This window comes from Kryptolebias marmoratus, linkage group LG7, assembly GCF_001649575.2.
Source record: "Kryptolebias marmoratus isolate JLee-2015 linkage group LG7, ASM164957v2, whole genome shotgun sequence".
Taxonomy (NCBI): Eukaryota; Metazoa; Chordata; class Actinopteri; order Cyprinodontiformes; family Rivulidae; genus Kryptolebias; species Kryptolebias marmoratus.
This window is the reverse complement of record NC_051436.1, coordinates 11,419,013-11,431,625: the sequence shown is the minus strand read 5'-3', so window position 1 is coordinate 11,431,625 and position 12,613 is coordinate 11,419,013. Positions and strand designations below refer to the sequence as shown.

The 12,613-nt window shown below is 41.5% G+C and overlaps 1 protein-coding gene across 5 annotated transcripts in view; it reads right to left on the bottom strand.

The window, feature by feature from the left end:
• Positions 1-12,613, bottom strand: part of zmp:0000000660 (arf-GAP with Rho-GAP domain, ANK repeat and PH domain-containing protein 2) — a 165,419-nt gene that overhangs the window by 142,678 nt on the left and 10,128 nt on the right. For all 5 annotated transcript variants that reach the window (XM_037976413.1, XM_017426249.3, XM_037976414.1 and 2 more), the window contains 4 exons: positions 11,994-12,070; positions 11,613-11,677; positions 9,410-9,730; positions 8,013-8,082 (listed from right to left, as the gene is read on the bottom strand). In XM_037976413.1, coding sequence (XP_037832341.1) covers positions 8,013-8,082; positions 9,410-9,730; positions 11,613-11,677; positions 11,994-12,070 — 533 coding nt within the window. The remainder of the gene's footprint in view (positions 1-8,012; positions 8,083-9,409; positions 9,731-11,612; positions 11,678-11,993; positions 12,071-12,613) is intronic.

Genomic DNA, 12,613 nt, shown 5'->3' with positions numbered 1-12,613 from the left:
CTGCTGCCAGAATGAAGTTAAGTCTGGCATATAAAAAGAACCAGATTTAAGATGGAGAAATGAGGACACCAGCTGGTTGGATCGGAGAACTGCACATTTATGAACAGGGAAGGAAAAAAAAAAAAAAAGCTTTTTGGAAACATCAGCAACTGAGATGAATTTTAAAGATGAACATAGATGAGATGTTTGAGCTTTAATAAGATTTTTATCTGCTTTAGTAAGTAAATGCAGAATTTTAACCCTCCGTTTCTGTTTTGTTTTTCCAATCCATTTGTAAAATAATAATCTAGTTATTAATAATGAAAAGGCCAAGGCTTGGACGTTAGTTTAGAGTTGGTTTAGTAACTGCAACAACACAAAATTAGTGTCTAAACCCGCATTTTTGTGACTCGCTTCATTCCCAGTTTTATGTTTAACCTAAAGCTGAATCATTGATTTTTGTTCTAGTTCTTTAGGGACCTTAGGAAAAAAAAAAAAAAAATCAGCTATAAACAGCTGAAACTGACTCCTCTAATGCTGGCGAGCAGCATGCGTTCAATAGTAATCCACCGGGGTTGTGCTCCCGTCCGTCAATATGCATTCTTCATTTTATTCATTTCATTTTATTTCTGTTGCTGTATCTTACATCCACCCTGGTAAAAAAAAAAAAAAATATATATATATATATATATATATATATATATATATATATATATATATATATATATATATATATATATATAGCTCTATATTCTCCAGTGGCATCAGCCAGTCACTAACTTTGTCTGACATGTGGAGCAGGGCGGGAGGTGCGCGGCGAGCTCCCGAAGCCCGCTGCCTGCTGAGATGAAACAAAGCTGGCGAGAGAAGTGAAAGTGAATCAAAAGACTTATTTTGCGGATCATAAAACCAAAACATGAAGCTGACAGGTGATATAAACTCAAGAGGTGTGTGTGTGTGTGTGTGTGTGTGGAGGGGGGGGACCGCATAGTCGGTTGATCTGTCTGTGTGGGTTCACAAACAATGACCCCCTTCTCAGTCAAGTAAAGTAAAGTTTGATCCACTTCATAACCAGTAAATTCAGTTTAAAAAGGGAGGTATAGGTTGAAAATCTTTTCATTACTATTGTTTTTAAAATGATGTTAAATCCAAATTGGCAACTGCGTCAACATGGCTGCAGTGAGATGCCAGATTCTGACAATATGACAACATTGAGCAAGAACTCCGCAACTTGGACTTGCGACCTGTCCAAAGTGTCCCCACCTCCTCCCGCACGGTGACGGGCACCAGCTCTCGACGACCCGGAAAGGAGAAGCGAGTAAAGAAAATGAACAGATAAATAAAAGAAACTGAAACGGTATCACATGATACCGATACACAACAATATATAAAGTAATGCCTGAAAGCCTGGCAATAATGTAACTGCCTGTATCTGTGTCTGTTAGCAAAACATCTCATAAGGAACTAGATGTCTGTGTTAGCAACCACTACACTATTTGTTCAAAAATAAATCCAAGAGCAGGCCTGCATCAAAACTAAAATAATCACATAGCTGCTATTATAGAATAAAATTAGAAATAAATAACAGTAGTATTAAACTAGGTAGGTTAATTGGCAACTCTTAAATTGTCCCTAGGTGTGAGTGAGAAAGTGAATGGTTGTTTGTCTTGTTTGTCTCTATGTGGCCCTGAGATGTCCAGGGTGTCCCCTGCCTCTCGCACAGTGACTGCTGGAGACAGACACCAGCTCCCGGCGACCCGGAATGGAGAAGCAGGTAAAGAAAATGGACGGATGGATGAATTAAACTAGGTGGGAACTAGTTAGCTAACAGCTTTTATAAAAAGGTAGTGTCCACAATCTCCAACCTGTCTCAAGAGCACTAAAGCGGTATTTTACCAACAGCATTTGACAGAAAACATCTGAGGCAAATGTCCAGATCTTAAAACTGTGCTGATGAATAATAACCATTGAAGATCTGGCCCAAATCTGCCAGCCTTCATTTTTATAAGTGTACTCCAGCAGATTAAATCAGAAACATGGGGGCGGTTGCCAAGTTTGGTACGAAAACGATCCCGGGTGGGTACGATGTGGGCAAGGAAATAATGTGCACGGCCAAGAGTCCAGCTTTACGAGCCGTATGGACAAAAAGAAAGAAAAAAAATCTCAGAATTAGTGAGACTGCAACTGAAAACGTGCGTATTTTCTTGCAATTTTGAGTCGCCAACAGTGACAGTCCAATGAGATGTCATCTTCTCTTTTCAAACTTTACACCCTCAGCTCTCTTTTGGGTTTTTCTGTTAACAATCAGAATACCCATGTAAAGTGCTATGGTAATTTTGCTTTGTTCAGACCCAAACCCCATGTGGCACGGCAGGTGTTTATGCTTTAATGAGACAGATTACTGAAAACGAAGACAATTTATAACCTCCACAGACCCGAGTTGTTCCTCTTTGAGGTTAAAGAGAACATTCAGGTGCATTTTTAATAACCGGGATGTATGAAAAGCATTTGGTCACGTGTTGAGTTTGTGCATAATACATACTGTAACAACTGATCATCTTCAAATTCTTCCTGGTGTTTTGTAAATTAATGCCATGAATTTATCGTGTTTAAATTTAAATTGAAAGAAAGAGACTGAGAGACAAAGACCGTGTGTCAGATCAGTGAAAGTGATCCAGTCCTTCACGGCTGAACTATGGCTCCCCTGTGAGCTTCCTCGATAACTTGTGCCAGCTTTCATCACTGAAAAAAATACATACAAGTGCAAGTGCGTTTACAAATATTGTCCTCAAATGCATTGAGGTATCTTCTCTTAAAGTTCGGCTAATTCTAGCTTTTGTTCTGATTGTGACAATTAGTCACGCTGCATTTTTGCAGTAAATGCAAATTTCCCTACAGTTTTATTAATGTTTTATTTATTTTGCCATATTTTTACATATACAACTTTAAATTTCACAACTTTATCTTCCTGTTACTCTCATTTTATAGGAGTAGCCATAATGTGACTTTGCAGTCCAAGTCATTAAACGAATATGCTGCATTATGTGAAAACAAAAGAATATATAGGACAATATCTCATTTTAAGGCAACAACATCCTAGAGTCTTTCAGACTTTGTAAGACAACCATTCAGCATCAGATCATGCAGACAGACACAAAGAAACTGATTCCTGATACTAAAATCTCATCTCTCCTATGGCCCTCTGTCCATCCTTATCCTTACTTCTTATCCCCCATTTTTTCCATCCCGTAACTCACTTCCTGCCCCCACCACCATAAAGCCTGGCACACACACCCCTCCCCCCTCGAACACACATGCACACACAAACACGACACTACATCAGCACCCCAAAGACTCCGTCTCAGGACCGAAGCTTTCTCCGAAGTCAATCCCTGCGTTGACGAAATCAGGCGAAAGGCGGGATTGATCAGACGGATCGGAGAGGCGCCGCTGCAGAAAGGGGGGGGAGAAGTGAGACCGAGGAGCTTGCTACTCTCCCACGCCACCTCTGCTACCCTTGTGATGACATCACAATGGACAGAGACCTTCGAGCTGTGGCTGCGATTAAGTCAGATTAGTTTTGTCTGGAGCCGACGGATCCCCGAGGATTTCAGGCTACAAGCAGAGCTTTTTAGGGTGTTGAAAGTTGAAGGAAGAAGAGCAGCGCGAAGAATGTTAAAAGACTTCTTGTTTTGGTTTGTTTTTCTTGTGAGCAGAGAGCAGAAGCAGAACAACATGATAAAAATAACCCGATCAGGCGACGCCTCGCAAGGCTGAAAACAAATTTAATGTAGCTCGTCGTGAATTTCTCCAGATTCTACACTTATCACAGCTTTCATTCTTGCCGCTACGAAAGGCGGGCTTGTGTCTGTGTGTGTTCATTAGTCGGTTAGCAAAATATCTCATGAACCTGTGAAAGCTCACAGAAGAAAAATCATTGGATGCACATCTATAACTGATTAACTTATGGAGTCAATATGGTCGTCAGGGTTGACTGACCACAACAAACGCAAAAATGGCTATAAATCAGTAAATTATACAGATATCGAGCTAAAAAGTGATGTGGTCGTAGCTGAGTCATCTTTGAGTTCTAGCAGATCATGCAAGATCTTTGTTTTAAATTTTGTTACGCAAGATGACAGGCGACTTGCAAAAACACAAAGAATTCTATGTTTGTAACCACGCAATGCAAAATCGGCTAAAAGGAATAGGTTTCTATATTGGCATTTGAGCAATACGCTTTGAAATTTTAAGATGACAGCACACCACTTCTTTAGCCTTGGACCCTCTTGGACTAGCCATCAGCTCGTCGATCTATTCCGAAATAAAGCATTTTTACAAGCTGAGGTCATTCGAACAATCCACAACGGGTTAGAAGCTCGGTGTTTAAAGCGATAGTTCGGGTAACTTGAAGTGGGGTTCTGTGGAAACGTTATAAATGTTCCATAAAAACTACATTCCAGCGACAACAGTTGTCAAAACATTGCAGGTTAGACAACAACATTTAAGAAGTTTGCTATAGCATTTAGTTTTCGAGACGGGGGGTTGAAGCTTATGCAGCTCTGACTCAACATGACAATAATATGAGAAGCAAAATATATTGTGTTGGGGAAAAAAAAAAAACAATCAGCTACTATTTCAGTTTCTGGCAGATTGTAGAACAGTGCCGAGAGAAATCCTTGTAATCTTTGTCTACCTCCGCTCTCGGCTCAGTGGAGGTGGAAGCGGGTGGCAAGCTCGGGGGTGGGGAGGGGTGCAGGGCCTCAGCTGGCCACACAAAGCAGGGATGACAGAGAGATTGTACTCAACCTTTCTGTTCACCCCAAACATGATGAAGCTTTCTCCAGTCTCAGAGGGGAGACTCACATTGGCAGGACTTTAGAAGCCTTTAAAAAGTCTGAGCAGCGCACAAACACAAACACACACATAAAAGCAGACTTTCATCTCTCCAAACAGTGTAGCGAGTACGCCGACAGTGTCAAAGTGCTGACTCGCCGGCCTCCCAGTCGGTCCCGCCCCGCTGTCGGTGAAGCATGTCCTGATAAATAAAGCAACAAATGTAATGGAAACAGAAAACGAGGGGAAAGACGGAGAGACGGAGGCGGCGAGAGACCATGGAGGGCTATAATTAGTAAGTGATTAACGAGCAGGCATTAGACAGGTCCCACATCATTGATCGTGATGTTGTGCAATGCTGCTGCAGTAAAAACAAGCTGGCCCTAGGAGGAAGGGGTATGAGGTCACTGCTCACACACACACACACAAACACACGCGCAGGCAAACAAATGTGTTTGTTCTGTCTGCAAAACACATCAAATAGTCATTAGTGAGAACACAGACGTAAAACACATTAGACTGCTTTGAGAATAAAAGATTTATGCAGAAAGTGTTTTTGAAAGGACTGTGTAAACAGACTAAATACATTTGTGTTGTTACAAAAATAAGTTTTAAAGCTATTCATCGATTCTGAAACTGGAAGGTCCTGTGCTCCTAATTTTGAGCATCGAAAATAAAAATCAAACAAGATAACAATGATGAGTTCATAAATACTAATCATAGAATGCTACAGGGGATCGAAAAGCAACAGATCTGTCATTTAGAAAAGATACTCGCTTATAGTGTCAAGTTTTCACACCCCGTCTTCATGCATGGTCAAACACTGCTGACTGTAAACCACAGTCAGACCAAAAAAAAAAAAAAAAAAATGAAACACAGAAAAACAGCTTTTGGAAGCTGGAAAGGGAACTGCTGCCATTTTCAACTGGCCACGAACGGTTCGAGGAATCTTCAAAACAAAAGCTCCACATCTGCTGCCGCTGCTCCAGCCCGAACCAATCTGTTTGTTGCCTGCATCTGGTTTTTCCTGATTAAGCCAACAAGATTCGGTCTCCAGCCCGCGCTGGAGCCAACGTTACCACCTCTGCTTTGGTGTTCGACAAACATTGGCTTTTATGCCGTTTGTTCTGTTGCTTTTCCAGCAAGCTGTCCTGTCAGCGCTCCAGAACATGATAGGACCGCGTGTGCCGCCTCATCAGCCACAATTTAACTAGTCCTTTCCAGCTGCACAGTCCTCGTCCGGCACTCCAACTCCAATCCTACAAACCAAAACTACTCCTCCAGAAAGTGTTACTCTAATGCCCCCTTTTCCACTGGCTCTACTAAAGAAGCCTCTCTGCTCGGCTCGGCTCTATAAAAAAATGCATCGCGTTTCCACCAGCTAGTTTGGTCGGTAGCAGAGGAACGCCTCCTTGTGTTTGGGGGGGGGGGGGGGNGTACTACCGAAACGTGGCGCCATTTGTGGAAACAACGGAAGCGCTATGGACAACGTTGGGCCTGTGTTGTTGCTGTTTTTTAAACTTATGGGGATTCTCCTGAGACTTCGGGAAGAGAGTAGAAGAACTGCTCTGGATGCCGCAATTGTTGCGCGGAGTAGGACAGCTGTTATCTGCCAGAGATTTCAGGCTTTACAGCACCTTCAGCTGGGGGACAGACGGCATAAACGTTGCAGGGTAAGCTAACGCTGTTGTTTATATTCCTACCGTTCGCTGTTTATGCTTGCATCTGGCCACACCCACAACCAATGAGTGAACAGGAGCTAAGCTTGCACCGCCCACGAAGCAGGGCCGCCCGGCTGGCCCTACTCCGAAGCAGGGACCAAAAAAAGCAGGGACCGGCCTCGAAAAAATGCCAGTGGAAACGTGCACAAAGCAAGCCGAGTAGAGTGGAGCCGGGACCTTTAGAGCCGGTGGAAAAGGGGCATAAGTGTATCTCACTGGGTTGTGACTGTTGGGAGACTAGTTGGTGGCTCAAAGTCGTTTGTTCTCTTCGCTGCAACACATTTATAGGAAGGAACAAGAAAAAAAAAATGTGTTTAAACATTTCAAAAAAAATTGTGAAAATAAAAAAAAAATTAAAAAACTGATTTGAGGTTAACAATGACACAAACAGAGACTGAACAACACACACAGATCTAGTGAAAGCCATTGTTAAATGGATCACCAAAGAGCTCATCTAATAAAATGAGACTCAAAACAGATCTGAAACCGTTTTACTTCGCTTTTTTACTGATACTGAAACAATTTGAACCTAGTTGGACCCCATTTTCTACTTCCACATGCAAAATTGATTTTTTTCAATTATAATCTTTTTAATTCATGAAATTTCTTTATTTGGTTTGCATTTTATGCCACCATCTTGACCAGGACTCCCTAGGAGAAGAGATGTTTTATCTCATTTGGACATTTCTGGTTAAGTAAAGAATAGATAAATAACTGAATAAAATAAGCATCATCGTTGATGTAGGCCACTCAATGTAAGCGTGTTCCGCAGTCCATGATCAGAGTTCTATACAACTTTAAACTCAGTTTAAACATTTCAATATGAAAGTAACAAAAAGAAATGCCATCCACACCAAACATGTAGAAGTCACAGTGCCGTCTTTCTTGCGTTTATGTCTATAACCACAGTGACTTCCTTTGCAGCTCCTCTACTCTCACCCCACCCAGAATCATTGCCATCTTCCACCCCTCCCGTCCACTGAGGGAGGCCAAATCTCAAACTCAGCTGTCATACAGAGGGACGATGCAGAAGGGTACGGGCGAGTGAGAAATGCTGATGAAGGCAATAAGAGATAAGAGTCCTTCCTTCCCCGCCCCAGCTTCCCCCCCACCTCTCTGTCTCGTTCTTTTGTAGCAGCCTGGTCAGGTGCCAGCATTAATGTACTTTACTGTATGGTTGGGCGGGCGCAGAGCGTTGGACCGTCACGCTTCCTACTCTGTCCTTGCCCCGATTTCTAACTGTGCCAGGCTAATGGTGATGACAATGGGAAGGATTAGAAAAAGAGGGGGGCACTTAGGACTTGGCGTCGCTGCTCTTGGTGCAGAGTTTTCTGATTGGGGGGAGGGGCAGGGGGTGGCTTCGTGACCGAGCAGGCCACGAAGGGTTCAAGGAGCAGCAGGAATGTTTGATACTCTGAATGATGCCGTGCCATTTTAGGCTTCGGCAGCTGTTAGGGTGTGCGTCTTCACACTCACCTTGTCGTTGTTGTAGTAGGCCAGGCTGTTGCCGTCGAACCTCACCCACCTCCTTTGAAAAACACAGTTTCTGCAAAGACAGGAGCAAAGGTCGAGTGCCATTTGGTCACGGGAGCCGCAGACTCGTTCGTGTCAAGAGTTGTATCAACAGCTGTCGATTATCATAATCAAAACAAATGGCCAACGTTCCGTTTGAATATTCAACAGCCCACGGGCAGTTTGCCAAACCCATGCAAATCGGGTGATAAAGGAGACCATAAAAAGCAAAATGTATGATTGATAGCATTGCTTCCCAGTAACACTGATATATGTAGTTCTCAGGAGGTTCTGGAAAGAAAATCTAGTTTAGCCGAGGAGGCCGAATTAAATCATAGCAAACTTTTTGCACTGTGAATCTCAGGACCACAAAGTTAACGCCCATCTTCTTTCCTCCTGTATTTTAATAACACAACGCAAAATATGCAGATCTGGTACCATCCGAAAATATTAAGATAACAGGCACACAGGGAAGAGCACGAAATTTTACTTTCCTAAAACTCCAATAAATGAAATGTGCCACTAAAGACTTAAATCAAACAACCACATAGTGACTTAAATCTAATGTAAAAATAAGTGCATCACAAAAAAAGACCTAAAATATTAAGATATTACTTTTAGTCCATATTGCCGAGCCTTAACACGTTCCTTGCAATTTTTTTTAATATCGAACAGGACATTAAAAAAGTATCTTTGAACAGAGTTATATTAATACTTTCAAATGACTGAAGCTCCTAAACACTACTTTAACCAGAGACGAGATACGCAAGTAACTGTGGAAATCTTTTACTGGCTTTACAGAAACTTACAATAAAAACATTATTTTTCCTCCATAAGTCGTAAAATGCAAAGAATTTTTTTAACCAAATAATATTAGCTTAGAGCGAAAGCATTTATGATATTAAAAAGTGAATGTTGACGTCTTTATTATTTGAATAACAGAAACTTAAAGAGCTCATTAATGACACCGATAAAAGACTAATCTGTCAAACAAACTGCATTAAACACATTTCAAGTTATTTAAAAAGGACAGTGCAGATTTTTTTCATATTTCTGTATTACACATTAATATAAATGTGCCAGAATGAGCTCAATAGCTAATTTAGCATTAGTAAGCAACCTGAGAGAAAAGGTGAAATAAACAATCTTGAAAACGGGCGATATCTACATAATTTTGATCAGTAATTGCTTCTGCTTGGCTGATCTTTATTTTATTTATTTTTTTAATTAAGCACAATTTCATCTACTTATTTGGATAAGCTGTTTTTGTTCCACTAAACAGGAGCAAGATCAAGCAATGACCGGAGTAAAAAAAAAAACTATTTCAAGTGCTTTGTACAGAACCTTGCAGTCAAACTCACCCTTGAGGCGACAGCTTGTCCAGCCAGCCCACTTTGAGCACTTGGTGTTTGGGGGCTCCGTAGAAACACGCATAGGGAGAAATGTCAGGCTGGGCTCTTTTGGTACAGCTGCTCAGAACATCTGCACGCTGCGAGTACAGGTCACACTCCACCATGATCAAAGATTCGTCTTTGGGACCAGAGGACGGTGGACTGGCGGCGGCGGGAGTCGAGGACAAACTTCGCTGCAAAGTGATCTCAGGCAACGCGCTCACTGTGGAGTAGTCGTCTCCGTCCGATACGCTCGAGCCAGGTGGACGCTCTTTGTCTTTGGACTTTTTTCTGCATGAGAACAACAGAAACTATCAGTTTTGTCGTAATTTACGGATGAAATTAACTCACTAAATGCAATGTGTGTAAAAATGTTAGGAAAATAAGTAGAGGTAAACTGACTGATCAGTTGGTTTTTTTATAAATAATTGACATTAGCCAAGTTTGAAAATTACAACTGGATTTTTAATTTTGTTCAATTAGAATAAAAAACTAGATTTAATTTTTTCACTTTTTGGTTGCTTTTCTTCCGCTTCATGAGGAGCATAAAGACCCAGTTAGTATTTTCTTTTGTAATTAACCAAATCAAACATCTTTATGTGGACTGTAATAAAATATAAAACTTAAAAGTAGGCATGTCTGTGGGCAGCACAGTGTTACAATCTTGTGTCAATCAAACAGCGCTTCCCATGGATGGGAAAATGAATAGAACAGTGTGTTAATTTTACACATTGTTTATTGGGTCCTAACTAAATTCACTTCCTGGTTGATGGAGTGGTCTGTGAAGTCTTTTAGGCATCATAGATATAAAAAAAAAAAAAACAGGAAATGTAATATGGCAAAACCGATAGATTTTTTTTGTTTTGTTTTCTTATACTTGGACTATAAGTTTGGTTTGGAGACCTGTTAGTCCTACTAGACTCTTTCACGAAACAGTTCCCTCTTTAGGTTTGTAAATCACCAATCAAGCCCCCCATGTCCTGTGAAGATCTGCCCATCCAATAATGAAGCCAGCATCACAGAACCATAGAGTCGTGAGGTATAACTGTGGTGTCGACATAGAGCGCTACACATAAAATATGTTGGACGTCTCTTCGGACACGTTGGACGTTCTGAGGATTCTCCTGATGTCTCGGCGCCTTTCACAAGTCACATCAAGATGGCCGGAAGGTGTCTCACTTGAAACGTTTTGTTGAAGAGCCCTCTGATGATTATCAAAGTCCATTAAAAGTTATAGTCGTGATGTTCTGAACAAAACGAATGTTTTCATACCCGAATTGCTGAAAGTATGCAAAAGTAGATATTCCAAAAAAAATACAGAAGAAAACAGGGTGAATGCTGACTCAGTATTCACAGTATTACATTTTAGACAAATGCAGTTTTACTGATGCCATGACTTTAGTGAACATCCTCAAGAGACAAAGTTAGGTTTACGGATCACCTTAATCACATTTATTTGCAGTAAATGCTGTAAATCTAATAGAGACATCACAAAGGGTGAAAACATTGTGGAGCTCTTTTAGCACTAGATTAACAAAACAACTAGTGATAAACACTCTGCAATGTTTTTATAGACAGTAAATGAAGCGGTGCTTAAATAAATTGCCATATTCTTTAAAAATACCAGTACATAGATGTGATTAACATTCATTATATGTGGGTGTCTTTTCAGTCAGGTACAAAGAGCGTGTCCTTCCACTAAAACCATCTCTTTTTTCCCTTTTTTAAACTTTTCTCTCGGCGAATTTTAAACTTGAGACATCCCCATGTAGTATTCTGCTTCACAAAACCTGAGCTGAGCTAATCACCTCTTGGCTCTGGCTCCATAATTAGCTTACAAACTACGATAGTGGCATTGATCTTCACATCTGAATCTCGACAAGGTCAGGCGTGGTGTTTCCCCAAACGCCAAATTGATCAGATTGTTCGACAATCATTAGTTGCACTAATTAACCTCGATTTCTTCACTAATTTTTATGATTTTTTTTTAAACAGCTAATGAATGCTAGTGAAACTTGTTTGTCAAACAAAAGTTTTAAAAGTGATCATTAGCACTTTTAGCGGTGTGTCCCACGCTGTGATAGCAGTAATATGAACTTTATATTAGGAACATCTGAATTTGTGGTGATATTTACACAACGTGGAAGACCAGTACTGCATCATCATACAATACCTCTTTTTCTGCTGTTTCATCTTGGCCTTAAACCCTCTCTGCAGCCCTTTTTTAGCACTTTGTTCCTACAAAAACACAGAAGAGATTAGCATCAGATGAAAAGGAAAGTGTCCATCTTTCAGCGGGGCATTGTTATCAAGTTGCCGCACTAAACTATGTTAACTTTAGCAGCAAGGTGACATTTCAATTAACCTCTGGGGGCAAACTGAAACAAGCACATTTTCCACTCTGCTACGTGCTCACTGTGACATCATTAACACAGAGGGAAGTTGGGTTTGACTGTGGCTGAAACAGCAAAAGATAGCACTGAAGATCTGAGAAAAGCTGGTTCCTCTTTTGCTGCTTGTCGCTGCCCATGAGTGGGAGTGTGCGCCATCTTACCAGAGCAGGTTCGGGGTTGTTGAAGAGGAATATTTCACCATAGGGAACGATAGGTGTGAAGGTTCTTTGAAGTGGAGCTAAAAAGAACAGGAAAAAAAGAAAAAGGGACACACACACACATACACACAATAGGGGTTTTGTTAGAACTGAACCTTAGGAAGACACAAACGCCTAAATGTGATGCTTGAACTAAATGGGATTGTTCCAGTTAAAACTCCAAATCACTTGGATGTTACAGTACTCTTTCATTAAACCAACTCATTGATCTGAGTAAATGTGTCAGCCCTTCATCCACGCAGGCACAAACCAATTAATATTTGCCTTAGCACGTCTAGCTCTCCACCTCGGCCCTCTTCCATGCGCTAATGGGAGCGCGAGCGTCCCGAGTCTGCCTCGAAGGAAGCAGAGCCGCTGCCAACGCCGCTTTCTCTGCCTCTGTTCCTGCCCGAACTGTGGGTTGGTGGAGGCGCGGGTGAAGGGGAGTAAGAAGAAAAAGAGACTCGAGCCAGACGCTATTAGTCTGGAGACCCGGAGCTACGCCGCGTAGGCCGCTTCCTGTCACTGTGAAAAATGACACTAGCCTCTCGTGAGGGTTGCGAGGGCCAGAAGTGTCCACCAAC